General features: G+C 35.6%; 1 protein-coding gene across 4 annotated transcripts in view; it reads right to left on the minus strand.

The window, feature by feature from the left end:
* FAM149B1 (family with sequence similarity 149 member B1) overlaps window positions 1-22,767 on the minus strand; it is a 45,852-nt gene that overhangs the window by 10,505 nt on the left and 12,580 nt on the right. For all 4 annotated transcript variants that reach the window (XM_051982163.1, XM_051982162.1, XM_051982161.1 and 1 more), the window contains exons 4-10: window positions 21,374-21,516; window positions 20,931-21,047; window positions 7,702-7,872; window positions 5,900-6,087; window positions 3,646-3,770; window positions 1,578-1,687; window positions 745-969 (exon numbers count right to left, since the gene is read on the minus strand). In XM_051982163.1, the coding sequence (XP_051838123.1) occupies window positions 745-969; window positions 1,578-1,687; window positions 3,646-3,770; window positions 5,900-6,087; window positions 7,702-7,872; window positions 20,931-21,047; window positions 21,374-21,516 (1,079 nt within the window). The remainder of the gene's footprint in view (window positions 1-744; window positions 970-1,577; window positions 1,688-3,645; window positions 3,771-5,899; window positions 6,088-7,701; window positions 7,873-20,930; window positions 21,048-21,373; window positions 21,517-22,767) is intronic.

Here is a 22,767-nt window from a genome sequence, read left to right on the forward strand (position 1 = left end):
TAAATATCTAATACAACAGAATCCTGCTCTCCAAGATGGCCACTAGTGCTAGTGCCATTGCCCCCCTCCATTTTTCCTCTCTCTTGGTTCATATTCTCTTTATGGTAAGCAATCTAGTTAAGCATAATGGGTGGTTAAAAACAGAAAAGTAACAGGGGGATCAATAAATGATTGCTTTGGATTACTACTGGTAGTAAAGCATGTTTAACTTAAAAACAGTCTGTAAGAATAGGCACAGACAAAACATTAAATGAAGGAACATCCTGGAGAGATAGGTGAAAGACCCTAAAGGAATATTTTTCCTGGTATGAAAAGTTGCTTATTTGATTTTAAAAATAACAGTATCATCATAAATATAATTAATCACTTTTTGGAAATGTAAAGAGAATTCTTTTCATTTTCATAAAGACTTTGCCCTCATCTTGAACTAAACATCATTTCTCATTCCCGCTTGTTTATTATTCTTCCTCTTCCTCTTCTTCAGAAAACCTCTTCCTCAGAAAAGTTATTCTTGGTCAATTCTATAGCTACATTTGAATCAACTTCTTAGGCATGGACCATTTCACATTAAAATCTTTCCTCCTATTATTCATTCTGTGTTCAATTTAATCTAACAGAACCAAATTATAAGAATCTGGGTTTTTTTTCTCCTTTTTTTCTCCATCTTAGGTTTCCTACATAAAATTAACTTTTCTTTAGATTTATCAGAGCTCTCTCACTTTAGCATATAATTATGAAACCTACAGTCGTGTTCCTCTGATGATTTCATCCATGGGTCTCGGAGTCCCTGAGCGTGAATGACCCGTGCCAATTGGATGAAGGGTACGTGGTGGCGGGTTGCGCCTCCTGGCAGATTGCACCGTATATAATAGAGAAGAAGAACTGAGCTCCAGTGTGCGATTTGGCCAATTTCGGTTAGAAAGGATGGTACTAGATCCAGGTCTCATAAGTAGTTTGTCATCTAAATCTCTAATAACCACATAAAAAATGAAAAATTTAAAATACGACTCAAAACAAATTCAAAGGGTACATGGAAATAAGTCACAAGATAAAAGTCTTGATTTGTATAATATGCTCAAAGAAAAAACTTTAAACTTTTAATAAACAATCTAATCCCAAGGAATAATGTTTTCCCATCTCAGATAAATTAATCTTTCCTTAAGAGTGTGCTATAATTTGAGATACAAGCAAAAGTAACTGGAAAAAGTAAGCTGTTTATTTGTCATCAGAGCCAATCTTATTTGGCCCTACATGCAACGTGATGACCATCATCAAAAAAATTCATCCACCTAAAAATATCTCCCCACTGGCCTGCCAACACACCTGAAATTTTTGTAATGGAATCATACCTTTAAAAAGTCTTAGTCAGAATGCCTCTGACTAGCTCAATGTGAAAGGCATATGTTATACTACTAGTTCTTTTCAGCAGGGAGCCTACAATTCAATATAACTATTCCAAGAGTGCCAACTAGGAACTCATATTAGGATGAAGGGTTTGGTGATGTACAAAAATCTACAAAGTCCAGGGCTTACATTTTTTTTTTTAAAAAAGAGGAAAGAAAAAAAACCTTTCTTACATGAGTTTGTCCATCAAAGAGAGATTTCTTGGCTGTAAGGGCATCCCATGAACCAACAAACCATTCACATTTGGCTGGTGACTGCCACTGGATGAATGACAGAGACTCATCTACAAGTCAAAATCAAAAAACAAAACCCCACATTACTGTTTATTCGGCTCTAGAGAACTCTTGTTTGTTTTTTTTTTTGATCTTTCAAGTATTCATTTGACAGTGAAAACAAAGAGCTTTTATAGGTAAGAGGGGGTACAAAATGGGGTGTGGGGTAAGGGAACATTCTCCCGATATGCTTCTTGGAAGCTTGCTGATGTCTGCAGTATGTTGGTGAATTGCTCCTAGCCTCAATCCTAGATTGGGACTGTGTTCTTTCTAGGTTTCTATGTCTAGCCCAGGCAAAGGACATCCTATTCAGGAAGAGAATAAACTTTGTCTAATTAAGTATAATAAATCATACAAAGAAAAAGTGCAAATAAAATAAGCAACTACCATAAATGAAATAAACTTGCTCATTTAGTCCTGCTCTGTCTTTATATTCAGTCACTGCATAATCTATGACTTTGTACCTATTATTCTATCAATTCAACAAACTTGGATGCAGTTTGATTTACAACACAGCTCAAGAGGCACTGTGAATGGATATGTTTTTTTAAATTTAACCTGTACTTTACTGAAGCCTCGCTTGAGTGATCTCAGGTTAGTCCATAATTGGCCCCTGGTTCTTGCTCAGTCAGTCCCCTTTCAGTGTGAAGATCAGGATCCTCCTTATGCCAACTGCCACAGAATCTTTTATTTATTTATTTTTTAGGGATATCTCATGTGAAAAATATATACTTTCAGCCTAGAAGGTTTCTTGATGTGATAAATAGGATTAGGAACATTATTATTAAGGCTCATGTTCGACTAAGTTTGTTATATATAGCTATTTGTTTGGTGATGAGAGTCTCTCTCTTTACAGACCCAACCTCTGTAAATATTTTAGATTAAAGAAATGTTAAAAAACTATGTCATTATATTACAGAAAAAGTATGAGTTGAGGAACTCATATATACTATCAGATTTTGTCTAGAAGAAAGCTCAAGTGAGTTAAGATTGTCTAAGTTTCAATTCAAAAGCTGGAATGACCTCTTTTCGGAGTCAATAAACAGCTTCTTGAAACATGAGCTTATGAATGAGGATAAACAAGTCACTAATCACAAATAGATGACCATCTTTTTTCGCTACTATAAATTTCTCTAATTTTTTGACTTGCCTATTAGGTCTGGACTGTGAGCTCTGTGCATCCAAAAAAAGATCAATATAAGGAAGGCAGAAAGAAAAGGGAAAAGGAAAAAAGGATAAATGGTGAAAAAAGGAGGAGCAGGAAAAAGGGAACAGAAAGAAAAACCCAAGACAATTCTCAAGACTACTATTATTTCAGAATCATGATATGTGAAACAAGAGGAAAATTAAACATCCTTCATAAAATTTGGATAATGTAACAGAGATTATTCTAAAAAATATAATGCTTGGTCGCCTGTTCAAAAGGCTTGACTGAGAGTTATAACAAACTTCTCTGTGGTCAGAATTTCATCATTTAGCTAAATTAAAACTATGAAAATTTTGTTCATGTTATTTTTACGTATTTTTGTTCTGTATAAATTTTTTAAAATAATGCTTTATTTTCAAAATATATGCAAAGACAGTTTTCAACATATACCCTTGCAAAACCTTGGGTTTCAAATTTTTCTCCTTCCTTTTCCCCCACTCCTTTCCCCAGACAGCAAGTAATCCAATACATATTAAACATGTACATTTCTTCTATACATATTTCCACATTTATCATGCACAAGAAAAATCAGATCAGAAAGGAAAAAAATAAGAAAGAAAAAGAAAACAAACAATAACAAAAAAGTGAAAATACCATATTGTGATCCACATTATTATTACAAAATATATTTTCTATCATGAATTAATGAACATAGTAGAGATTTTTCTCTGGATCATACTGACCAAGAAGGAAATTTGACAAAGAGAAAAACTTAACATTATCACTATCAGGCTACCCAAGAAACTAGCTTCGTAAGCTTACTGGATTTGACGTGATGGAGAGCATCTTAGACTGTGGCACTCGAGGTAACACCAATGGCTGAGGTTCATATGGCATACATGGGCTTCCAGAATCAGATCTTATTGTCAAAGCATTGCTCTCATCATCTACACAAAAGAACAAAGGCAAATCTTGTTCATTTATGAGTCATAACAATGTGCCTTTTCAAACTGGTGTCATTTTATCAACTATCTTTTCTCAGTTATATTTAGACTAAGTCTTTGAGGGTAAAGAGAAAATGTTAGCAGACATGGTTTTGCTATAAGTAGCAAATAAATTACCTTTAAATGATTTCTCCCCAAATGTATGTTGGTTAAGTAGAATGCAAGAAATCAAGCTTAAGCTTTCTCAGGAAAAAATATTTTTATCTCTGCAATTAAAAGACTCATAGGGAAATGTTTAAGGAATAGTGGATTCTACTATCTATTTTAAAAATTCCTAAACATGAGTTCCTATACTTTTTTCCATATAAAATTACCAGTATCATTTTACATAATGAAAGTGTGTTAGCCTTCATATAAAACAGAGTGGGGAATGTCCTGCCTGAGGGACATATAAGGCCTGCAAAATCATTTGGTCTGGCCCTTCTGAGGCAATCACAGCTAATGATGAGCTGAAAGCTAGGCACAGCAACCTCCCACCGCTTTTAAGTTGAGAATTTTGTATGGCTCCCAAATGATGTTATAAATATCCCAATGGCCCTTGGCAGACAATAGGTTTCCCACCTTTGATATAAAAAGACAACATATCTGAGCACTACCATCGGATTTGCCAACACCAGGGCATCCTTTCTTTTAGACTCCCATGATCAATGACCTTTGTCTGTAGTGCAGTGTAAGTTTTTGGAGGGCAGAGCTTATCAGAGTATCTTGTCCATAGGCATTTCATAAATACTTGATGGATTTAAGATTGTAGAATAGCTGCCTGGGAAAGGAGCATAATCTGTGGTCCTTGAACCAAGTATGGCTAGGTAATCTCCATGGAAATCAGAAGCATCAATGTATCAAACATTTATTGAGTTCTATCTATTGGTGTTATCATTTTAGTACTCTAAACAAACTGGTTTATATCAGTGATAGCAGGATTAACAAAAAGCAAATTAAAAGCTGATTTCTCTTTTAGAGATTCAACTATCCCCAGTTACTAAAACCTTAAAGAGAGAAATCAAGTGCAAGTCTTCTAGATCTAACATCTTGGAACATTTCACTCTATCTCATTAAACAACCAAGACAAAAAGAAATTCCTTCTGCTTCCCCTTCAGTATCAAAATATTAGTGTTCCCTATTTCTGAAGACCTGTGGTCTCATGCTGATATACAGCAGTAGATAATCCTTTCCTATCTTCTCTATCTTTCTTTTCATCTTTAAAATTCTCCAATGAATCCTTTTTCCTTGCACACTATTCCTCAACCAGGTAATGTAGCTTCCAACCCTACAAACCTGAGGCTGAAGGACTACCTTTAGGCCAAACAGAATGATTTTTCTCATAAATCTTAGAGCCAGTGGTGCTCTAAGAAGGCAGCTGGCACCTGCTTTGTTTCGTTTGTACAGATTCCTTTCTCTGGGCACGTGGTATTCTGGCCCACTCGTCTCCACCAGAACACGCTTCTTTGGTCTGGATAGAGTTCTGTCTGCCTCCTTTGCCCCTGACCCAATTTCTGGTACAGAGGGCAGGAACAGAGATGGGGCTCAGGATCACAAAAAGCTTAGACCTGCGACCCCCCCATTGAGTCTCTGAGAAGCTAGGGGTTAGAGGTGGGGCTTGAGCCTGCAGCCTCCAGGCTAGCTGCTCTCCCTGCACCCCCTACACTAGCCCGCAGTGGGTGGTTAATAATTGCTCACTAAACTGGATTTATGGCTCAAAAAAAGAATAGCAGCAACATACCACCTGCTATCAATAAATAAGGACTATTTTGTGGCTTTTCAAAATTGTATTTGAGGATGCCATCTGAAGATGAAGATAATGTAAGGACTGTTGCCTCAGGGCTCTAATTCACATCAACAGGATGTCAGACCCAGAGAGGCTGAGGCAGAGACAAGGTCCAACAATGTCCTGGGAAGCAGAGCCACTTCACACTGCACTAAGGGCTGACCCGATGCAGCTCAGCGCTAAGGCTGGCAGGAATGTCTATTGGGCATGAGCAACAACAAGCATGACCGCCGCCTGCCAGGCCCCAGCCCAGCTCTGTCTGCCCTCAGACAACAAGAGGGTGTCCAGCTGGGTCTGGGGTCCCTACCTGAAGCCGACCCCTCCCAGTGTCTCCGAACCAGCTCCTCCATGCAGCCCAACACCTTGCTCCACACGTTGTCGAACACGTAGGCAAGAACATCCTCCTTCATGCAATGAAATGGGGCGATGGGAGGGTAGCCCAGTTTTTTTTTCTCACAAGACAGGTCTAATTTTCTTCCATGTGACCTATCTTCCCTAAGATAGATGGAGAGAAAGGAAGGCAGTCAAGACATTCATGTGCAATGCACTGTCAGTGGTTGGATGGGGGAGGTATTTTATTTATACCACAATCCCCCCCCCCCACTTTCTAAGCTGCACAGGCCAAGCTGCCTTCTGAACAAAACCAACTGAACAAAAATGAAGACTACATTTTTATTACTTGTTTCTTCTCTTTCCCCTGCAGGTACTAAGTGATTTTACCCAGTGAGATCTTTTTAAAATTGTGAGTGAGTGGGTGATTACGCTAGGTGGACAATGGCAAGGCTAAACACATTTGAATAGTATTTTAATATTGCTATAAATTGCAACTTATGATGGTGTTAATCTGATGCTTATATAATGGTATTAGTGATTCTTATGATGTATGGTCATTTCAATTTTATTTATTTATTTTATTCTAGTATGTCTTATTGTCTCTTGTATTTATTGAGTTCTAGTAACCTGATAATTCCTCATATGAATAACTTCTTATCTGTTTGAGAGATCTTTTTTTTTTGGTTGATATTCTTTTTTTTTTCTAAATTATTATAGCTTTTTATTTAGAAGTTATATGCATGGGTAATTTTATAGCATTGACAATTGCCAAACCTTTTGTTCCAATTTTTCCCCTCCTTCCCCCTGCCCCCTCTCCCAGAGGTCATTTCAATTTTAACAAAACCTTTTAAATCCTACTTGCTGGACGCTGAAGAGGCAAAGAAAAAAGGAGGCAGTATAATTTAGGCTGAGTTTTATGATTTAAGGAAAACTCATCTTTCAGTGAAACAAATAAATAAAATATCCCCTATGCTCTCTAAATCCTACCAATTAGAAATCCAGTTGCTATTAAGAAGTAAAAATCTGGAGAAGTATAAGAAAGAATGGGTGAAATATTAGTTATGACTCACAGTCCAAAGAAGTGAAATGAACTAAGAGACTAAGAGAAGATGAAAGGAGCAAGGGGAAGAAAAGGAATCCTTCCCTCCTTTTCTTGAGGAAAAAAAACCTGGTTGTAGAGAATCAGTGGGGAGTCTGGGTTAGCTAGTCTATAACAATAGGGGACTGAATTTCTGGCAGGGATAGAAGAAAAAGGAAACCAGGAGACAGAAAGGATGCTCAAACATGGAGATGAGGAAAGACAAAATTTTGTTTGCAAAAAGGAAAATTTAGATTTGCTATATGGAAAAACCTCCAGTTGAGAGCTAGCCCAAAGTGAAATGCATTGTCTGAGATGGTAGTGGGTTGCTTTTCACTGGAAGTCTTTAAGCAAAAGCTGGAAGATTCAGAATACTCAGAGAGGATTCTTGTTCACTATGGGCTCAACTAGATGGTCCTGAGGTACACTTCTGACTCCGAGATCAGGAATTTTGGGTAGGGGTGCAAATGTATAAAGAATACACAAATAAATACAGTGCAGGATGAGTAATGAGGATTGGTCCAAGGAAAAATATTAAACTAGTTTTGGAAGCTAAAGAAACAATGGGAAATTTTAAAAAACATGAAATCAAGATAATTATAATTCACATCAGTCACTAAATTCAAACAACAAATTACACACAGACCACAACATCTTGTTGAAAAGAAAGAAGTAAATAGCTAAAGTTAAAAACCCACTTGTCTGTAGTATCAAATGCTAGATATTCTTCTATTATTCCTTCTGAGACAATCACACCCTCTTCTTCATCTTCTCTTTCCACAGAATACAGGCTTGGAGATTTGGAGACAGAAGCATCTTTATGTCCAGAGGAAAGTGAAAACGGAAACTTCTTACCTCTTATACCAAACCTGGGGGAGAAAGTAGGAGCAAATACAAATTCACTGTGAAATCTTCAATAAATAATACTGTCTTATAATATAATACTGTCATGGGACTCTAGGAAACTTAAATCTTTTGTACTTTTCCTAACTCTCCGAACTTGTGATCTCTTCTTATTCTGAGTTACTATTACAGTTATTACTCATACCACTCATTTGACACTTATGATAATTTATGTTGTAATATCTTTTAAAGCTAATTTAAAAAATAAGAATTTCAGATACTTTACACTAAAAAAAAAAACTTAAAACGATTCATATCAGTGAAACTCCTTTAATACTTCTTGTTGATTGACATGAGGCATTTAGATAATGGCATGGATACAGTGCTAGGCTTGGAGTCAGGAAGACTCACTTTCCTGAGTTCAAGACTATTATCAGGTATGTATTGGTTGTGTGACTCTGGGCAAGTCCCTTAACCCTATTTGCTCAGTTCCTCATCTGTAAAATGATCTAAAGAAGGAAATGGTAGACTACTCCAGGATCTCTGCCAAGAAAAGACCCCAAATAGGGTCAAAAAGGATTGAACACAAATGAAGCTCAACAACAGAAAGTGATTTTCATGGTTATAATTAATGCAGAGGTGCTTTTTCATACTCAGGTTTTTTCTATTAATTTTCATTTATTTCATCATTTAACACAAATATTTCTATACTATATAGTTCATATATCTTTTTCTTTTAATAATAAATGATATTCAAATACAAAAAGACTATACATGAAATCATGTTTCCATTATTTACAATTTGATTTAAAATAGATTGATTTTTACCAAGCAGTAACAAAACAATTATTTCATTGTTCCTTCTAATTTTTCTATGTTTTGTTGCTGTTACTACTGTTATTTACAGAAACTTGAATTTGTGTGTATATTGTTATTCTACTTCACATCATATCATGTAAATCTTTCCACATTTCTTTTTACTCTGCATATTTGTTATTTCTTATGGCACAATAATGTTCCATTTCCAGCCATTCCTCAATTGTTCGATAAAAGTTATTTCTAGTTTTTTGTAAAGTGCTGTTAAGAATATTTTTGTACAAATATTTTACCACTGTCAACAATATCCTTACAATTAGAAATGTACTCACTGAGACAAAGAAATACAAACAATTTGTAGCTGTTACTGCATAAATTATATATTGCTTTCCAAAAACATTACATAAATCACAGCTCAATCAGCAGGGTTAGTGTAGCTGTTTTTTCCAATCACATTAGCACTGATTTATTATCATTAGCCATCTTTGCTAATTTGATGGAAAAGAGGTGGTATCTGGGTAGTATTAATTTATGTTTCTCTTGTTAGACCAGTTGAAATTTTTTTTAAAATGTGGTTATTATCTTTCTTTTATTATATGTCTATTCACATATTTTGACCACATACCTCTTGGGGAATGGCTCCTACTCTTATAAATTTGTATAACTGCCATATAGAATTTTTTCTGCCAAATCTTTTATCGGAAATATTTGTCAGGAGGATTCTGGGGAGATAGTGGAGTTGGTAAATTTCAAGCCCTTCTGATTTCTGCACTAATTAAATAGAGTAAATTTGCACCTCAGGACAAACATAGACTTTAGAAAAATTAAGAATACTTGAGGTAGAACTGGAGTCCTCTAATTACAACCCAAGAAGATCCCTGTGAGGTGTAAACACCTTTGGGCTAGCTCCACAAAAACACCTAATGGGGACTCCTGGGGTAGCTGGGTGTGGCTGCAGCCTCAATAGGAACCACAGAGATTCTCACTTCCCAGACTGTTTGTGAAGTCAAGGTCTGAATCTGGGAAGACTGAGGGAACCTCAGCTGATTGGAAACTCCAGGCCCAAATGAGAAATGGCCCTGGGCAAGAAGGAACCGACACTCTGTGAATGCAGAGGCAAGGAGGCAGGGATGCTGCTGGCTGTGGTCACCTGCAGGAGGGGACAGCCCTTGGTTTGGGGATCCTGGAGAGAGGGGAGAGTTGAAGAGAAGCTTGAGGCACCCTCCTACTCCACGATTAGAGGTGCTTATACTAATATCTTATTTATTAGAGGTTATTAATTAACCTCTTATTTAAAAAAAAAAGAACTGCAAAGAAAAAAAAACTCCACCACAGAAATACACTATGGGAATAGGGAATATTGGAGTTCATCTTCAGAGGAAGACATTAAAAAAAGCTTCTACCCCAAAGAGTAATGTAAAATGAGTCTCTGCCCATAGAGAATTCATAGAAGAAATGAAAAAAGAATTTAAAAATCAAATGAGAGATATTGAGAAAAACTTGAAAAAAAATCCAAGAAAAAAGAAATTATGAAAAAGTTAACCAACTAGAAAAGAAGATACAGTGTCTCAAAATAAAAATAATGCTTTGAAAATTAGAATTTGGCAAGGAAAAGCCAGTGAAGCTATGAGAGACCAAGAAATAACAAAAGAGATTATAAAGAATGAGAAAATAGAAATGGAATGTGAAACATCATATAAGAAAAATGACAGATGTGAAGAACAGATCAAGCCGAGAAAATATAAGAATAATTGGACTGCCTGAAAATTATGACAAAAAAAATGACCTTGACACAATAATGCAAGAATTAATCTAAGAAAATTGTCCTAGAGTGATAAAATGAGAAGAGAAAGCAGAAATAGAAAAAATTCACCTATCACCACCTCAATGAGATCATTTGTGGAAAACACATAGGAACATTATTGCCAAAACTCAAAACCCCCAGATCAAAAGAGAACATTTTGCAAGAAATAAGAAAAAACAATTCAAATACACTGGAGCTACAACTAGAATTGTACAGGATTTATCAGCAGCCACAATAAAGAATTGCAGGTCCTGGAATCATATCTACTGACAATCAAAAGAACTAGGCCTGTAGCCAAAAATATTGCAAAATTATCTACAATATTGGATGAGAAAAAAATGGGCATTCAATGAATTTGCAGGTTTTCAGGACTAATTAAAATCAATTAAACCTGAACTTAATAGAAAAGTTAATATATAATATCAAAGATCAATTTCAAAGAACTTAACATGGATAAATTGTTTGTTTTTTAACATGGGAAATGAATATGAACATATGAATAGCATATGTTTAAGATTGACACCAACAATATGACAATTCAAAAGAAAGATTGGGCAGAGTTAGGATAAAAATAGTGATTATGTCATACAAATGAGGTGCAGAGAAAGAATAGACACAGAAACATTGGAGGGGGGAAGGGCTTGCAGTTCTGAAAATCTATTAACATCGGAAATGAGGTAAATAGGCTAAATAGGCAACTTTACATATATACCATGAAGTGTATAGAACTCTCCAAAATCTATAAAGAATAAGGGAGAAGGAATAGGGAAGCAAAGGGTGAGGGGAAAAGACAAGGGAGAGATCCATGGATAGGAGGAGGTTAAGCAAGGCAAGCTAGGAGCAGAATTAAAGTAAAGGGTCAGCAAGGATGGGAAAGGTGTGTGTGTGTGTGTGTGTGTGTGTGTGTGTGACTATGTATGTGTATGTATATATCTACATATGTATATATAAATATATCCTTTCTGAACAATAGCCTGCTTGGAGGTGGTGACTGAAGGAGAAAAAATAGTAAATAAGGTGTGCAGCAGAGAACAAAAGAACAATTTATAAGGCAATAAAGAAAAGGTGGACATTCACAAACATAATTTCTTCTACTAATAGATGTATTTTCTTGAACTGGTATTGGTTGTTATATATTGTGAATCCTCTCTGATGTTCTGTTGGGCACATGACAATGTTCTCTTTTGTTTTATTTTGTTTTGTATTCCTTTTCTGTTTTTCTTTTTTCTTATTCTATTTCTTTAAATAAAATAATTTGGGGGTGAAAAAAGAAAAAGAAATATTTGTCACAATGTTCTTTCCCTAAATCTTTTCTTCTTTTTTATTATACATTTTTTGTCATGTAAAAACTTTTTTATCATCTAATAAATGCCAACAATTTTGTCCATATTTATTCTTTCTTTGTTGAATAATAATTTCCTACCTCTACACAACATTTTAGCTGGGATTTGGAAGAAGCCAAGAAAATCAGGATGCAGAGATGAGGAGGAAGAACATTCCAAGTATGAGAGACAGCTAGAAAAAATACAATTGAGAGATGGAGCATCTTGTTCCAGGAACAGCCAGGAGACCACTGTTCCTGGATCAGAGAATCTGGGGGAAGTGGGGATAAGATATAAGAAGACTGGAAGTAGGGAAGTAGGTTATGGAATGCTCTTAATTTAGAGAATCTTCTATTTTATCTTTGAGATAACAGGGAATCAATGGAATTTACTGAGCAAAGATCAGAAGAAAAGGGTGACATGGTTGAACCTACACTTTAGGAAAGTTACTTTAGCTGCTGAGAGGAAAAGGGACAAAAACTTAAATGGGAGAGACTTGAGACAGGCAAGCCCACCAATAGGCTACTGCAGTGGTCTAGCCATGAGGTGACTAGTAAGGGGTCTGCACCAGAATGTTGATGGGGGGAGGAGAGAGAATAGAGTAAAGAGGTTACAAAGATAAAACCAAGAGGCCTTAACAACAGATTGGATCTGGGGAGGGGGTGACACTTGAAGATGACACCTACATTGTAAGCCTAGAGAACTGACAAAATTAATAAATAGTAAGATAGTACAGAGTGAGAAGAGAAGAAGGTCCAGGACAGAGCCTTAGAGGACACTCAAATCAGACACTAGATGAAAATACAGCAAAGGAGACTGAGAAGGGATCAGACAGATAGTCAAATTTAGCAAGGGTCTATTTTATTTGTCATAAAACCTCTATCTCATTTTATTATTTCAATTTTTAAAAATTTTGGTTTTAGTTTTATTAATTTCTCCTTTGATTTTGATATTTAATTGGGGATCTAAATTTTTTTTTCTAGGTTTTGTTGTTGTTGTTGTTGTTTTTGTTCTTTAGTTTCATGATCAATTCATTGATATACTTTTTATCTTTTATTAAGATAAGCATTTAGATTTATACAAATTTCCCTAAGTACTACTTTGGCTACAATCCCAGAAATTTTAGTACTTTGTCTTCAATGAAAATCTTTAATGAAATTATTGTTTCTATGGTTTGTTCTGTGGAGTCAGATAAGCAGAATTAAGAAGCACTAGTGTTCCCCAAACCTAAACTGAAGAGCATATCAAAGAGGAAAGAACCATTCCCCACATCAATGCCAGAGAGGTCAAAAAAGATGAAGATTGAGAAGCCACTGGATTTGGCTTTTAAGAACTGCTGATGCTTTTGGACAGAGCTCTTTCAGTGGAATGATAAGGTAGAAACTGGACTGTAAGGCATTAAGAAATTTGAGAGGAAAGGGGAGATATGTATGAGAGATGACCTTCTCAAGGATTTTAGCCATAAAGGGTATAAGAGATATAGGATGACAGTGGGGATGGAGAGATCAAGTGAGTTTTTTCTGAGAGGGGTGACATGGGCATATTTGTAGGTAGGAGACCAAAGATTAAGTGAGTGGAAATCTGCTGGAGAAGACAGGTGGAACAAGATCACTGATGGATGTATAGGTGTTTGCTTTGCAAGGAGAAAGGTCATCTCGTCGTGTGAGATAAGAGGGAAGAAGGAGATAGTGATAGAAAGCATCGAAGAGGAGATGAGGGACTTCACTAAGAGCAGCCTCAATTGTTTTCAGTAAAATATGAAACAAGTTCAGCTGAGAGGATGGGATTGAAAAGAGATCAAACAGTCGGAATGTCTCCTGCAGTGAGGCCTACGTGAGACAGTGAGTCAATTAAGGAGGTTTAAGGGCCTAGTTTATATTAGGTAACATCAATGCAATCAGGACTGTTACGTGATTTTCCCCACCTTCCTTAAGCAGCATGTGTGGAAGACAGTGCAGATTGGTCTGGTTCAGCAGAGGGGGAAAGAGCATTAGTGATGGTCTGGGGAGAAATGGGGTTGAGGTCCTGGAAGTCACATGAGGGAATTTCAGAGCTCATGAACCTGGAAGTGCTGTCTTTGTGAGAGAGGGTATGAGCGTCTCTGGGGGGGGACAGATGAGGTAAGATGATAAGGGTGTGAGAAATAAGCTGAGGGAGTGTGGAGTTAGGGTTCTTGAGGCAGTATCAGGATGTGTGTGTGTGGAGACAGAGAGGACAGAATGGCTGTAAGGTAACGGGCCACGGAAAGGGCAGGAGGGCCTGAGAGGCTTATCTGTGAGCCCAGCTTTCCCTTGGTTGACAGAAACAGGTGCGGGCACCCCTTCCCTCCCCCAGGGAATCATTGCATGGCCATTGGCCAAATGAACTAGATGCTGATTTTGTGAAGCAGGTGCCAGGGAGGAGGGTAGAGGGCAAACCACAGGAACCATCCTCAGGTTCCCAAAGGCTCGTGCCTAAGACAGGTCAGACACAAGTGTTCCTGACCAGAAGGAGGAGCTGGGAACCTAGGGTGATGCTACAGAGAAGCCTTCAGAGGAAATGGTTCGGTAGGCCTTGTGTCCACACACAAAACACTTCCAAGCAAAGTCACACTGACCCTCTCAGAGGGGCCTCTAGTCTGGAGAAAGCTCTGAGGTCCTTCCCAATTCTGCTAATCTGCGACTTTTGTGACTTCTTTACAATTTTATACTTCTTACTTCATTTCTACAAGTAATTTTATATTTGTCTTTAGTGTGATATTTTGTGATCATAATTGTCACCACTAATAATTATTTTTCTTAATTTCTCATGTTTTTATTATCATTAAAGAAATAAAATGTAATTGGTATGGGTTTTGTTTTATTTCCCTTTTTACTAAAGCTTCAATCTTGTAATTTTAATGAAGTTATTGAATTACCTTAATATATCATGTTATTTATACCTCTTTTTTGTCTATATTTGTTTCTTTTTTCTTGCCTTGTTATAGCTAATATTTCCAAAACTGTCTAATAGTATACTGAGAATGAATTATTTAAATATTCATTATTTTCAATTGCTATATTATAGTTTATCTTGAACTTACTATTTCTGGGATATTATTAGGTTTTTGAGTTCTTGAAAACACATTCCCCAAAATGGAACTCTGGGGTTTTAGTTAAATTTTTAATCTCTCCGGCAGAGCACTCTCCATATACAAGTTATTAAATAAATGTTTATTGATTAATCCCTAGGTCAAAGTGATGTGAACATACAACTCACTTCCTTGGGTCAAGTCCTAGTTAGTGACTCCACTGAAAACAATTAGCAAATATCCCAGTTCAATCTGCCACATTCTCTTATTCATATTCACTTTGGTACCTCAGTCAGTACTCATCTACGCTGATTCACAAACACAGGTATTGATGGACTCACTCAAGAGATTCTTCCAATGCATGTCATAAGTAGGACATTCTTTATTTATTTGTGTTTCTTATGTAAATGGGCAGGCTAAATTTTTTTGAATGGCTGCTGATCTTCCTGAAGAAGTCCTGCAACTTCATAGAGCTTCATTTAAATCATGTCACCCTCCAACAAGAGCATCTGGCAACTTCACACTATATGGAAGCCTTCTTCTATGTAATTCTTATAGGACTTCCTCTATAACACTGATGGATACTTTAATTTTGACTCCTAAATTAGCAATGCATAGAGGTGTGTTTTGACAGCTAAACTTCAGTTACAGACAATCTACATATCATTCAGTTAGTTATGGAACAGCCATTAGCAATAAAATGTGAAGAATGGATTTGCTATTTTTAATAAAGCATGTTTTAATAAAAACAAAAACAAACTCACAACCTGGAATGCATTTGGGAACTTGTGCTGTACTTTCAACAACTATCAGCTTGTTATTCCTTGTAGCAAAAGCTAGCTGTTCATACTGCTTTTTTTTTTTTTTTTTTTTTTGGCCTGACTTGATTCTGATAAAAGGATCATGGAGATCTCCACGGTGGCAACTGTCATTTAATGCTCTTTGAAACTTTTTTCCTTTTCCATCTTCCTGATCTTCTCACACATCACTCCCATACTTCAGTCATATTGTTATTTACTTCCATCTTTTGGAAGTGTTTTTTGGCAGGCTATCTATCCTCGAGGTCCAGAATGGTCTCTTTAACTCCCTCTTCTTCAGATTTCATTTCTTTTTGCAGACAGGTCTCCACATCCAGGTCTCTAAGGTTATCTTGTAGCTGCTCTATGTATGTTACATATAATTACCACACATCCACATCCACAATTTTAGGTACATATTATTTCCCCTTAGAATGTAAGCTCTTTTAAGGGCAAAGGCTATTTCTTTTTTTCTTTATATCCTCACAGCTGCCTTCAAAATGCTGCTCAAAACCCATCTTCTATATGAAGTCTTTTCACTTCCTTATCTGCTGGTGCAACCCCAGCCCTCAAGTTGCTTGTATTCATCTCTGCTGATAACAGAATGAAAAACTCCTTAAGGGAAGGGATTGTTTCCATTCTGTCTTTATATCCTCAGTATCTAGCACAATTCCTGACACATGGTAAGCGATTAATAAATGCTTTTTGATTGGGGATGTTTTGAGAAGGTCAAACTCAGTAAAATGATTTTTAAGATATCTTCCAGGTCTATAAACTTGTAATCCTGTGAAGTGTGGTGGGTCCAGTAGCACTGACAATGTAAACAGACTACTAAAGAAATGCTGGAAATTTTTCCCTTTTCATGTTTATTAGTCATTCTTCTTCCAGTTATATCTATAATGCTTTCAAGATTATCTGGCTTATAGCAAGCGGATTTCTATTTCCAATAGTCTAAGTTGCTTTTTGGACACTAGTTATAGTCTCATTATCACCCTTCCTTGTAATATTTTGCCTTTGACTTTATATTCTTAATTGGTTTTGGGTTTGGATTTTATAAGTTCCACTTGGCAAGAACATTAAGTGCTTGCTGGAAAAGCTTTTGAGCTCTTGTATCGTGGGCAACTTTTTTAATCAGTTAAATTTCTCTTAAGAAAAAATGATGATAATCAGAGTCAATGTTTTGAATTTTCTCTAATCTTACTTTTTAGTCAATAGCTTTAGTAGATTGGATTAGAACAGTATAAGAAATATATTCTCATCTTTATCATTTAATTTGCTATCAATTTGCTCTATTTGTTTATCTGATTACACAGAGACAGCTAATTTTAAAATGATTCCCATTCTGGTTAGTAGTCATTTTCAAGTCTAAATATAGTCTTTCTTTTTCTGTGCTGTTTTGGAATCTTCCCCATGTTCAGCACTTTTTGGACTATTCTTGAAGAAAATATTAATTCAGTACATATGTCAGACTTCTGTGTAGCCCAGAAGCATCTAATCTCTATCATTTCTTGATCCTCTTTTCACCTTTATTTGTATTTACATTAAAATGACTACACCTCTTTGAAGAGAGGTATAGAAAGGTGAAGAAAGGAAAGTTATTGGCTGGAAGAGGAATTGATTGCTATGTTTTGCATAGCCAGGTTCCAAGAAGAGGTATGGGTAAATTTAGCATTCCTCTCCATTGGCCCACTTAACTCTTCCAAAGTAGGGGTCTATGAAAAGTAGCTATTTAATGTTCCTTTGAAAAAAAAAAACCGGGGTTGTCTAGCCATGTAAATTAAGTCAGTTAAGCATTTAAAACCAAACCTTTCACAAGCTGATTCCCAATATATACTTCCAGATTTAGTAAACATTATTCACCTTTGTTAGGATTCTTACAAGGTGCTAAGTAAGTGAAATTGAGGAGATAGTGGTTAAATCTGGTTTAGCATTGATTTTATCCTACAACAAATAATGGTTTCCTAGTGATATAATGATTGATGTATGCTCAGTGTACAGAATATAATCAAGAAGCTCTCAGGGCCAGACACAGAAGCCCACTAGAAGCTCTGAGCTTCAGCCAGGATTCAGTCGAGGAGATTCACAAGCCAGAGAAGTCAGCTTAAGCTCTCAGAATCAAGACTACAGAAAGCCTCCAGAAAAACTAACCAAGTCCCAGGAAAAAAGACAAGACTTTGAAGGAAAAAGAAAGGATTTGGACTTAATTCCTGGCTGTATTTAAGGTAATTATTGAACTGAAAAGAAACCTGCTCCTGGAGAACATTATATTTTAGAGAAGAATATTACACACCTTCATTACTCTTTAGTCCAGTCTAAACTGATCTTACTGTTTCTCAACAAATTCCAACTCATCTTAAAATCCCCAGCTTGCTTCAAAGTTTAGCACAAAGACCATCTCCTGGAAGGGCTTTCCTGGCCACCTGGGTTCTTATTATTACTTCTCTCCCTAAATTATTTCATGATATATAATATAATGTACACTGACATATATTCATAAAATGCTTTGCAAGCTTTAAAATGCCACAGAAAGTCTAGCCATTGTAATTATACATACATGTTGTGTACTGTGATGTAATGCATGCTCCTCGAAGGAATGGATAATTTAATTTTTGTATTTGTATCCCCAATGCTGACCCCAGTGTAAGGCTGCTATTAAGTGCTTAATAAATGCACTTTGATTACTAGTTAATTGCTAGTGAAAGGGCATTCCACCAAACAGGGAATAGACTAAATCAATTCTTGAAAATCTTCAATGATTACATCTTGCTACTTAACTGGTTTATTTGCTTTTTCCTATGTATAACTGTCCATCTTGTGCCTCACTTGTACAGGATGATACACGCCTCCTCTTCTTCATCTCTTGGAATTATTAGAACTCTTTAAGACTCAATTAAAGCACCACTTCCTAAAAAGAGTCTTTCTTGATTCCAATTAATTCTTCTCATTTCTGTCCCACAAATTACTTAATATTCAGTCACCTGGATATAGGTGAGTAAATACATAATACTTATATGTATACATTTCCTCAAGTAGGATATAAATTCCTTGGAGGCAAGGACTAATTTTTTTGAAGGGTATTAATCTCCACATCTGGCACAGTACCTGGAACATGGTAAATGTTTGGCAAATTGGAATGATTAGAATGTAGAAAAGCATAAAGGAAAAAAAGATGGGCAGTATGAGAACGGACATTGAGGAAACAGTAAAAGACTTTGAAGAAATCTTCCAGTGCACTAAGTAGGTCATACCTGGAGTATTTGTAAAAGAACATAGAAAAGAATCACATAAAATGAAAAAGCATAGTTGGGCTATAGAAAGAACAGTCACATCAATGAGACCCATCAAAATACTGAAATGAATTAAAATCTTTCTTTAAAAACTACATCAATTTACAGTATAACTTAAAAATTAACACATATTTGATTCTCTCATTTCCCTGTGATCAATGGATTTTATGATTTTTGTTTACTATGGCAAATTTGATTGATGTACCTTACATTTTTAATCATCATTCATTTCATTGGTGAAAGAGTACCTTTATTTACCTTTCTAAAAATGTTTTATTATAACTCGACATTCAACAAATATCAATAATTAAACCAAATATGAATCAAATCCCTAAAATTTAACTATTTACATATTTTAAATGTGATCACAACCAATATAGCCCTATTTAAATCCTACTATGATGCTTCATCATGGCACAGGGGTGACCCTGCATCCTTGAAGACTGTGAGGGTGGTATAAAATCTCTGGTAGCCTCACAAAAGCCTACTGATAGCCTGTATATCTGTCCTCCAAAGAGCAACCCGGCCAAGACTGGTGAGACTCATTACTAAGCTGGCTACAGGATGATGAATTTTTTAGACATAATAATTTTGAAAGACCATCTACTACTTCTCAGGGCAAACTTCATAGGCAAAGGAAATTACTGCTATCTGAAGTATTATATGTTAACCTTGTTCTGACTCATTTCTTATTGGTCCACTCTTCTATATTTAGTGGCCCTTTAGATCCATTGTTTTTGCAGCACCATAATATTCTAACATTAAAAAGAGTATCAAGAACAATTGCACTGGACAGTGAGAAATTGCTAAAAACTGTGATCTGCAGTGGTAGAAGAAAGGTCACATCTATGATAGAATGGATCTGCCAAAATAAATTTATTTAACCATTCCACTGAAGCTGTTTGTTTTCAATTTTTCATAATTATGTATAAAGCAACTATGACTACTTTTGTGCAAATAATGTCTTATTTCCTTAGTAAATAGGGTATTATTTACTAATAGCTTTGGATAGAAGATGTATAATAGAATTGGCAGATCTGAGAATATGACTGGATTGGGTGTTCTCATTTTATACTGCTACGTTGCTCCATTTGTCCCATTCTTCTGTTGCAACAACAATGTAAAAAAATTATTTGTTTTCTCAACATTACCAACTCTGAATGCTTTCAGCTTTGCTGTTTTTGTCAGTTCCCTCTCCTGGGATACTAACAAGTGTTTTGCTCCAGAATCATACAGTCAGAATGTCAGCTATGGTTCTTGACTTGATTCCTGCCACTTCCTGACTTGATTCATATGCCATGACACACAATGCTTTAAGATTGCAGGTTGCAAAATAGGTTTTGACTGGTCCCCTACCTATATGAAATCATAAATCTTGTGCAAAAAGAAAATCTCTTTTCTCTTTCCTCTTTACCTAGAAATCCTCTGCCATCACATTCATAGCTACCAAAATGTAGCATATTTCCACATTTACAATACTTGATAGACTGAGGCTACTTTTGGTCAACAGGTGATAGCCTTCAGCTGGAAAATTCCTTAAAAGTTAAGGTTTAAGATTTTTTTTATAACAAAATAATATTTTTGATATTTGTGGAAATATGTATAGAAAATTACACATATTTAACACATATCACTTGCTGACTGGGAAAGGGGGGAAGGAAGGATTTTATAGGGGTAAATGTCAAAAATTATCCATGTATATATTTTGAAACTAAAAAGCTATAATTTAAAAAAAAATTAATGCTTTCTTTGAAAGCACCCAAAAAACAAATTTAATATAACTTTTATGTAAACAATCTCTGCATAACAAAAGTGGCTTTTTTATAGATGATGCCAGCTCACTAACACAATATTAAATAGAACAAAATTCTAATAGAACTAAACAATATGGATAATCTCATGAGGTTCACTATAATAAAACTTAACGAGCTAACCATTGCTACTTAATAGTAGACGATAGGGATAAATATCTTCATGTTTCACCACAAGTAAAAATTTCTACTACTTACACAGTAGATTCTTTTTCTTGGTTCAATGTTGTTTCATGTGAGGCTGAAATCACTGATGGAGACCTAGGATACAATCCATAACCTTCACAAGAAGTAACTATCTGCTTTCCCAGAATCCTTCAAATTAAAGAAAAAGAAAAGTAATTGATCCAAGTTCACATATCATAATCCCACTCAGGTATCAAAATACAAGAATTTTTTGTTAATGTAGTTTTCACTTTCTTTCTTTCTTTTTTTTTTTTTTGAGAGGCAACTGGGGTTAAGTGCTGTGGTCAGGATCATAGAGTTAGGAAATATTAAGTGTCACAAATCTGGATTTGAATTCAGATTCTGCTGACTCCAGGGCCAGTGCTCTATCCACTGTGCCATCTAGCCGCCCCTTAATGTAATTTTCTGTTTTTAGGATAAGATGTCTATCAGATTCTGCTGTCTCCCCCTAGTACCTGAGGTGAGGAAAGGTAGACGTCCATTGTTGGCACTCTTCTTGCAGACCCTTTGTATGGATGCTCGACTTTTGCTCATATAAAAGTTCATCAATGACTGTGAACAACAACTGTACTTTTTCTGTGGCATTTCGGTCAAGTTCCTAAAAATAAATATCCAAAAAAATTCATTTCCAGATAGGTCTATGATCTATTAAATTCATAAAAAGCTTTTCAAGTTATTTAAATATTTTTTCAATTAGAAAAGCTATCAAGTTTCCATGGGGCAAGTTAAATTATTTGAAGGTTTCAGTATATATATAAATTATTCAAATAATTTCTAATGTTGTAATAACACTGGGGCATCCAAAAAAACTTATTCATATTTCAAATTTTAACCTTCAAATGGAAATAAACATAAGGAAAGAACATATAATTCTACCTACACCATGGCTACACATATAGAAAACTTTTGTGGTTCAGTTATTTCAGTCGTATCTAACTCTGTGACCCCATTTGGGATTTTCTTGGCAGAGATACTAGAGGGATTTGCCATTTCCTTCTCCAGATCATTTTACAGATGAGGAAACTGAAGCAAACAAGGTTAAATGACTAGTGTCAGAAGCAAGACTTGAACTCAGGAAGTTTTCTAGATTTGACCCTATCCACTGTACTACCTAGGTGCCTACAAGGAAAAACTCTTCAAATTTAAATTTTATTAAACTTTATTTACTATGTACTTTAGGTACTATACTAGAGGAAAATAAAATATGCCAGAAGAGGGTGAATTGGATAATTTACTGAATGATGGAGAGAAGCATAACTACTCAACTTTTACTTTATTTTTTATTTTCTTTGTTATGGAGAATGGTCTTTGAACTGGGAAAGATAAGAATAAAAATGGTTAACAGGGAGATAAAACCCAAGATGTGAGAAAATAATAAATGATCAACTATGTGCCCTTCATGTATTCAAATGCTTATTCTAGATGAATGACACTCCAGGGTATTAAAAGAACTTGTGGCTGTGACTACTGTCATTAAGTCTGACAAATCATAAAGAGTTGGAGGATCTGTTAGCAGGATCAGAAAAAGGAAAATGATGTACTAATTATTTTTTAAAGGGGAAGAGGACATGTCTGAAACTTTTAAGTCCATTATCTTGGCTTTAATTTCAGGCCAAATTCTACAACACATTGTTAAAGATTTGGTTTGTTAACATCTAGAAAAAGATGATCACCAAGAGCCAGCCTTCATTAAAAAATAGGTAATGGCAGAACAGCCTGATTTCCTTCTTTTAAAACTTATTAATTAGGAGATAAAGGGACTATTATATACCTGATATAATGAGATTTCAGCTAGCATTTGTTAAAATTTCTCATAATATCATTAATAGGTCATCATCTCTAGTATAGT

Source organism: Antechinus flavipes, chromosome 2 (genome assembly GCF_016432865.1).
Source record: "Antechinus flavipes isolate AdamAnt ecotype Samford, QLD, Australia chromosome 2, AdamAnt_v2, whole genome shotgun sequence".
Taxonomy (NCBI): domain Eukaryota; kingdom Metazoa; phylum Chordata; class Mammalia; order Dasyuromorphia; family Dasyuridae; genus Antechinus; species Antechinus flavipes.